This window comes from Glycine soja, chromosome 15 (assembly GCF_004193775.1).
Source record: "Glycine soja cultivar W05 chromosome 15, ASM419377v2, whole genome shotgun sequence".
Classification (NCBI taxonomy): domain Eukaryota; kingdom Viridiplantae; phylum Streptophyta; class Magnoliopsida; order Fabales; family Fabaceae; genus Glycine; species Glycine soja.
Genome location: NC_041016.1, coordinates 6,387,384 through 6,394,688, shown reverse-complemented (window position 1 = coordinate 6,394,688; position 7,305 = coordinate 6,387,384). Strand labels below are relative to the sequence as shown.

Here is a 7,305-nt window from a genome sequence, read left to right as displayed (position 1 = left end):
AAATATTTAAAGATGACACTTTCAAAAAATCTTAATATTTTATATTAAGGGTAACATACTATATCAATATGAAGTTGCTATCTAAAACGTTGTATAAAAAATAAAATAAATGAAATTTAAATGCCTATATTATATGTTAAATACTTAAAAAAAAAAAACTTTCATGTATATAATGTATGTTAAAACATAGTACGGGCTGATAATACTGGTATAATATAATGAGAAATGTCAACTCTGGACTCTGGTGCTCACGAGAGGACAAAACCATCCTTGTGTGTTTTTCAGTTTCTTAATAAGCAGTCATATAATTTCCTCTCCTTTCTACGTAGTTTTACCCTCTTCAAACCCTTTACTTCATTTCTTCCAAAATATTTGTCATCATGAGCCGATTCCAAATGCTGAGGTGTGAGTAGGTCTTCTTAGTCTTATTGGCACAAAACAACCCAAATCCCTTCACATATTTCCTTGTTTACATATTTTCTACCTTTTGCCATATACATATTTCTATACCCACCATCCCCATCTTTAATTATTGTATGAATTTTTCCCTTAGTTTGATCTTTTGCATTGAACTTGGTAACAATTAATGAATATTGACCTAGATCAAATGATATACATTGTAGCTGGGGTCAAATATGGACGTCAGACAATAGACAACCAAGAACATGCAATGTTTACTTTGTGAATTGTTATGATGGGTTGTGTCCTTTCTAAACCTTCTAAACATTTTTCATTTTTTAAAAAAAATCTGCAGGTGCGTATGAAACAGTGGTATGAAATCTGGGACTGCAAAGATAGATTAAACACCATAGTGTGTAACAAATTATAGAAAGAGTTGGATGCATCATCAGAAGTCAATAAAGTTGATGAACATTTCAACTTCACTCCCCCTTTTTTAGATTGCTTTTCGAAGTTAATTCAATTGTCAAACAATAATGCTAACGAATCCTAGTTTTCCTCTCCTTTCTACAATATTCATTCTACTTAATTACAACAATAAACTTTTCGGTTAAAAAGTGAAATGATACCATATGGATAAATAATATTCTAATTAATCAATTAGCGATATGTAATGCAATCTTTTGACCAAAGATGCTTGTACTACATATAGGAATGATTTTCTACATTATTGGATGCGTGCGATCGATCCCTATTATAGCATCTCCTGTTCTCTCCCCGTGCAAGGAAGTCTAAAAGTTGTAGTCAAGATTCTGGTTATAGTTCATGCTCTAATATTAAAAAGTTAAATACAATTTGTCGAATGTGCATCTATGATATTATATGTTGCAATCAGTTGTAGTTGAAAGTACCTCAAACACTAAATTTTACACGTCCTTGTTTATGCACATTTGCCACCAAAATTCACTATTTTAAAATCCACACATCCCCAAATTACTGCATTATTTAGGTTGTCCAATTGCTAATGCTATGCCAAAAATCAGACGTCATAGTTACACACACATGGGAAGGGGGCCTGTGGAAACATGTGTTACTATTGAAGAAAAATAAAGTAAAATTAAAACAGTGGCCAGTGGTTCTGAAATAGGGGAAAAAAAGTCTTGGTTTAGGTGAGAAAAAAATTGAAAATGTTGATGATGGATTGGGCCCCACAATAATAATACTTGCACTTGCACCAATATTGAGGTTATATCTATCATGGTGAATGTTTGACAAAATATATTTCACCCTAGCTAACAAAACGAGGTCTCTAACACAGGTCAACAATTAAGATAATCACGAGCCATAGGAGAGAAGGGTGTGGTAGATTTTAACAACTGTCAATGAAAAGAGACAGAACCAGAGAGAGAAGGGTGGTAGTTGTCACATGATTTCCAACAGTACAAAAGGGACCAGCCGCATCTGTTTCCATTATGTAGGTTTATTACAATTTAAAGAGAACAAGGATAGCCTGTCCGAATTTTGTTATTCTCAATATTTTCATTCTTTTTTTCCTTTGGAAAAACCAATTAGTCTTTCTACCATCTTCAACTTGTTGAGTCTTAATTAATTATGCTGTTGAATGAATGATTTACCAAAAAGACATCCCTAAAACCAGGTATCCCTTTCTTTCACACCCTCCACCCATAAAAGAACAGCATATGATCCAACACTAATCCACTTCAATCCGTTTATGAAGCGTTCCTTAAAGCTGAGCGATGGAGCCTTCTAGAGATGACTGATTTGAAGATATGTTTGGATATGCAGCTGCACACAACACAACACGTGATCAATAGACTTGGAAGAGAAAGACATCATCATCTTAGATGGTTGGTATTAACTATTTAGGGGAGAAAAATAGGATAAACACCTGAAGATTATGTAGTTTTCTATGCTTTTGCTATATTTGTTTCTCTATCTTTTGAGCGACTAACGAATGATTTAATCTGTAAATTCTTCCTCCTTATGATGAGTTTCTTTCCCATCTCCCTTTTGGGGTTTTCTTTGGATCATGGATGTTCCTTAATTTGTTTTCTCTTCTTACGATACTCTAGTACGTGGTTCCTCCAGGCGCTGGAGCTTGTTGAAGATTTAATAATCAATTCTCAACTTCTGCCCCAAAGATAATTTTTCATTTTCTTTTTTCTTCTTTTTCAATTTTATCTAATCATGCAAGATGTGTTTTGTGTTGATGAGTGTACTGTACTTTGAATATCTCTGATCTCCTCATCATGTGATCATATATCTCTTGCTGTTAATTATATGCGTGTTGTTTGAGTGCTTGACTCCTTGTTCTTATCCAGACTGTCCATTTCACATAGATACTACAAAATTTAAAGTATATATAAGTTTGTATTAAGAAGTTGCGTTGTTTTATGAAGATACTAATTTTCAAATTATCTGAATCCATTTTTGTATTTGCCAGGAATCTATTGGGTGTAATCTGATGTTAATTAGTAGTTAAGTGAAAACTATTTCTGGTTGAGTTTATTGACTGAAAAAGTGGAATGAGACCTAAACGAATTCGTCTTCCCCCACACAAATTTTCACCAATATACTCATTGTTTGAATTTTATCTTTAACTATTCTAATTTAGTTTGAAACCCCTTTGATTTTTATAAGGTACTTAAATATTTTGATTTGAACCTGACATTCATTAGAATTTTTTTAACCTCTTCACGGTAGAGAAGTTGGTTGCATTCTTTACACTAAAGTCCTGACTTTCGAACTACTTATATTTATATAGTAGTATATATATGACACAATACTTGTATGTAATGGGGATCTAGTATGATAAATGTCTTATGCCATAATTTCTCACTGTTACTTTACCGTCACCTCATAGCATTTCCGTGCAGTTATTTGAAGAGATTTAAAGCATAGTAATTGTTGTTGAGAAATTACAGCCTGTCTTCACACATTCTTGTTCACCTCACTTTAATATTCTGCACATTAAAATACTTCCCTGTTTGTTTCAGACCTGAAATTCAACTTTGCAAACGACAAAAGAACCAAAAACCCGTGCAATAACAAATAAACATGCCAGAAGGGTATGAGATTCATGACAATGAGGAAACTTCATCGGGATGTTCGTCTTCATTTGATTTGAATGAAGAATTAGCTTGCAGTGAAGATAACAGTGATACAGAAGAGTGCTGTGAGCTCACAACAACTAATGAGAAAGCAAAGGATGAAGGCACTTCAGCAAATGGAAGTAGCATATCATCAAGAGAAGGAAATGAGAGAAGAGGAACGGTAAGACAATATGTTAGATCCAAGATGCCTAGGCTTCGGTGGACTCCTGAGCTTCATCATTCATTTGTGCATGCTGTTGAAAGACTTGGTGGTCAAGAGAGTAAGTGTCTATTAATTAATTTGTATATCTACCAAAGCATTAGTACTCATTCATTTATCAGAAATTAACACTGAATTGTACGAGTTGTTAGCTTCTACCGTAATAGTGAAAAGTTAAAACATTTGATTGAACTCTGTGCATTACTTGGTGCAGGAGCTACACCCAAGTTGGTGCTTCAACTAATGAATGTGCGAGGACTCAGCATTGCTCATGTCAAAAGTCACTTGCAGGTAGAACAAGTTGAGGTTTGAGATAAATGTTTTTTAAATTAACTTTTTCCTTAAAGTGCATTTTTTGAGCGTATAATAATGTATGTGCTAACGAATCTCCTCACCGTTTGTCCCATTCCAAATAAAATAAGTATTTGAAAAAACTTAATCAAGATATCATCTAAGACGATTCTTCTACACGTATATTAAGAAAAACTACAAATATTTATAATAAAGTTAATATGAGTACTTTTATTCGTTTAATTTTATAAAAAAAAACTTTACTAAATTAAGTGCTTATCGATATAAGTTTTCCAGTGACTAGTTTTTGTTGAATAACTGTTCAATTTTCATTTCAGATGTATCGAAGCAAGAAACTTGACGAGGTTGGGCAAGGTACAAAGTACTATCCTAAATTCTAATGGTTTGTAATGTTAATGAATCAATACACGCAATAATATTCTAATATGTTAGTTTTATTAAACTTAAGCTGAACAAGGTATGTTGCGGGGAGGGGTTACGTTTTTCCAATAACGAATCCTAAATCAAGCAAAGTGATATAGCTAGAGCGAGGAAGAATTTAGGGTTAGGGTTTCCTTTTCTTAGACAAAGTCTCATGAACTTGAAAATGCAGTTCACATTATTTACTGTGCAGTACTAAGTCAAACGTCCAAGTCCAACCAAGAAGTAGCTCGTAGACCTTTGATACTCCATCAGTGCATAATTCCTCAGCAACATCTTATGATGGGGAATGGTGGAATTATTCTAGCAAGTAATTTCAACAAACATAATCATTTCCCAAGTCTTCTGCATCCCTCCTTCTCCCTATCACGTTCACAGACAAACGACTCCGATTCAAGGTAAACAATCCAAGCGTTTGAATAACTTTATTTGCACCATTTTATTCAATTTGTTTTAAATTACTCCCTCCACCTCAAAATTATTATCATTTTAGATTTTCTAATTTCTTTCAAAAAAAATTGTTATTTTAAATTTTAAGGCTTGATTTTTTTTGTTAATTATATCTTCACTTTATAATTATATGCGTTTTTCATCATCTTTTTTCACTCATCATATTTCTCTTTTATTGATACTCTCTCTTAAATAATTAATTAAGATATTCTAGTCAATATATAGTTATATTTTATATTATTTAAATGTTTGTTAATTTATTTGCAATAACTTTAACAACAATAGTTTTAAAATGGATAGAGTATAAATGATCTTAATTACAAAGGAGAAAAAAAGTGTAGAGACTTTTTTTCAATGGAAGTAAGATATGTTGGTATAGAAAATGTGGTGAGATAATTACAGTTCATGTTGAAATCCTTCATCTTGTTTTCCACATTTTTACAAAAGGAAAATACTAAATATGCATTCATTTTTTATTTTAATTTCAAATCATTTTTCTTCTTATTTATCTCGTATTTTTCTATCATATTATTTGTCATGTTTTATCAAAAAAAAAATTGTTCCTTTATTTATTCTCTCTACTTCTCCTTCTTTCGTCAGTTTGCATCCATACACCCCAAAAATTGGCTACAGTAATGTCTTTGTTCTTTACAAAACGAAAATTCAGCAGAATTATTTTATCGTATCCCTTGTTTGTAACTTCACTAGGCACCAACATTGGTACACCAATCACCAAGATTTTAGCATACCAATAGCTTCAAGCCAAATTCAACCAAAGGATACACGCGGCCGAATTGCCCCCATGAGACCAAGCCAATTGCTTGAAGAGAAAAGGTGGCCTCCGTTAGAAATTTTGAACAATCATCAATCGATGTTGAAAAGGTTACCTGCCATTGTTGCTCCTAAAAATGGGTCACAAGCTGTTCAACCAGCTGAATGGAGTTTTGTGAATAACACAAGCATCAGAGATTATCTATCGAACAACTCCAATGAACCTCTCAACAATTCCAACAGTTTAAAGCTAGAATTTGATCCTCCATTTCGGATTAAGGTAAATTATTAGGGTTCAACAGAAATAAGAACACTTATATAGTTATATTCATCTACATATATATGTTTGTTCTTTCTTCACCATTCATGCATAATCATTTAATTTGTTATGCAGAAAGACGAGCAACAATTGCCTGATTTGCAACTGGGTTTGAGTCACACAGTTGGAACTGATGGCAAGATAGATCATTATAAAGAAACCCCAGAAATCAGCACCAAGCTTTCACTTTCTTAGAGCTTCGTAATGTCAATAACGCAAATGTAGCCTAGCTAATCATAAAAATAGAGTGATGATATATTGTCCAAACATCAAAAATAGGTACACAAGGATCAATATTGTCCCTGGTTATATAGGACATGGGCTTGTTAGATATACATAGTTTTTTTTTTTTTTTTAAACCTACATAGGATTTGATTGTAAAAGGAAATGTGTCGTCCTGATTGAGAGTGAGTTCCCCCATTAGCGATTTTTCGTGTGTAAGTGATTGGTTAGATCAATGCACTAAATTTAAATGAAGAGACCAAGGAGTAACTTCAAGGGAGAAATGATGGAACAAACAGTGAAAATATGGCATACGCTCTTGTTTTACTGCAGATACTCCACTTTTGCATAGCTTTCTCCCCATTAAAAATTCTATATTCATAGATTTACATCTTAATGGTTCATATAAATCAAGTTAACAGAGTAAAAAATGTTGTGTGTTGTAGAGTACTTTTAGGCACGAATTGCTTGGTTTTGCTTATTTTTAAGTGTTTATACATCAACATGTTTTAAACAAAAAAAAATGAAATGTGAAAGTATTAAGTCGTGGATTCATGCACATGGAAGTCAAAGCTCTAGCTACGAGAAATACTTTCACCATTATATGCAATAATATAATCTAGAAAGTAGAAATAAAATTAATCAGTAGGAATATCTGAATGAAACTCTCTAATACATGTTTTTATTTATATTCCACTCAACATTTTTTGTATAATTTTTATAGCATTATAATTTTTATTTATCAGTCACATTATCGTTTTTCATACTTCTTTCTAGAAATAAAATATTGTATTAATTTGTTGTATAACTTTATTATATAAATACATGTTTTCTCTTTTGTTTGACCATTTTTTGTCTTTTTTCTAACACAGTAAATGTACTTGAAATTAAAAAAAAAATATCGATGTACTCTTGCTTAAATTATTAACTTCAATTAGTTTTTTTTTCTCTTTATTTTTTCCCCAGCCGTTATCAAATTAACATTTTTTTTACCAATCATCAAATACTATTATAAGACTAATTTTAATGCATCTTAAGCTTGTGTAAAAAAGTTCAAAGTATTGCTTTAATGAGCGTAT

General features: G+C 32.0%; 1 protein-coding gene across 2 annotated transcripts; it reads left to right on the top strand.

Annotated features, from left to right (window-relative positions):
* The first annotated feature begins 1,859 nt into the window (after positions 1 to 1,859).
* LOC114387494 lies at positions 1,860 to 6,558 on the top strand. 2 transcript variants are annotated; one of them, XM_028347692.1, is made up of 8 exons: positions 1,860 to 2,056; positions 2,138 to 2,267; positions 3,417 to 3,793; positions 3,947 to 4,023; positions 4,362 to 4,398; positions 4,658 to 4,862; positions 5,623 to 5,965; positions 6,080 to 6,558. In XM_028347692.1, the coding sequence occupies exons 3-8, from the start codon at positions 3,478 to 3,480 to the stop codon at positions 6,197 to 6,199; spliced, it is 1,098 nt and encodes a 365-aa protein (XP_028203493.1). In that variant the 5' UTR covers positions 1,860 to 2,056; positions 2,138 to 2,267; positions 3,417 to 3,477; the 3' UTR covers positions 6,200 to 6,558. The 2 variants fall into 2 exon arrangements, with proteins under 2 accessions (XP_028203493.1, XP_028203492.1); XM_028347691.1 differs by having other exon boundaries at positions 1,860 to 2,267.
* The last annotated feature ends 747 nt before the right edge of the window (positions 6,559 to 7,305 follow it).

Bases quoted from the DNA above. Each gene is read 5' to 3' on its own strand.
- LOC114387494 (XM_028347692.1), top strand. From the start codon at position 3,478: ATGCCAGAAGGGTATGAGATTCATGACAATGAGGAAACTTCATCGGGA. The intron at 4,399-4,657 runs GTACAAAGTACT...TTTACTGTGCAG, and splicing joins ACTTGACGAGGTTGGGCAAG to TACTAAGTCAAACGTCCAAG. The intron at 5,966-6,079 runs GTAAATTATTAG...TTTGTTATGCAG, and splicing joins ATCCTCCATTTCGGATTAAG to AAAGACGAGCAACAATTGCC.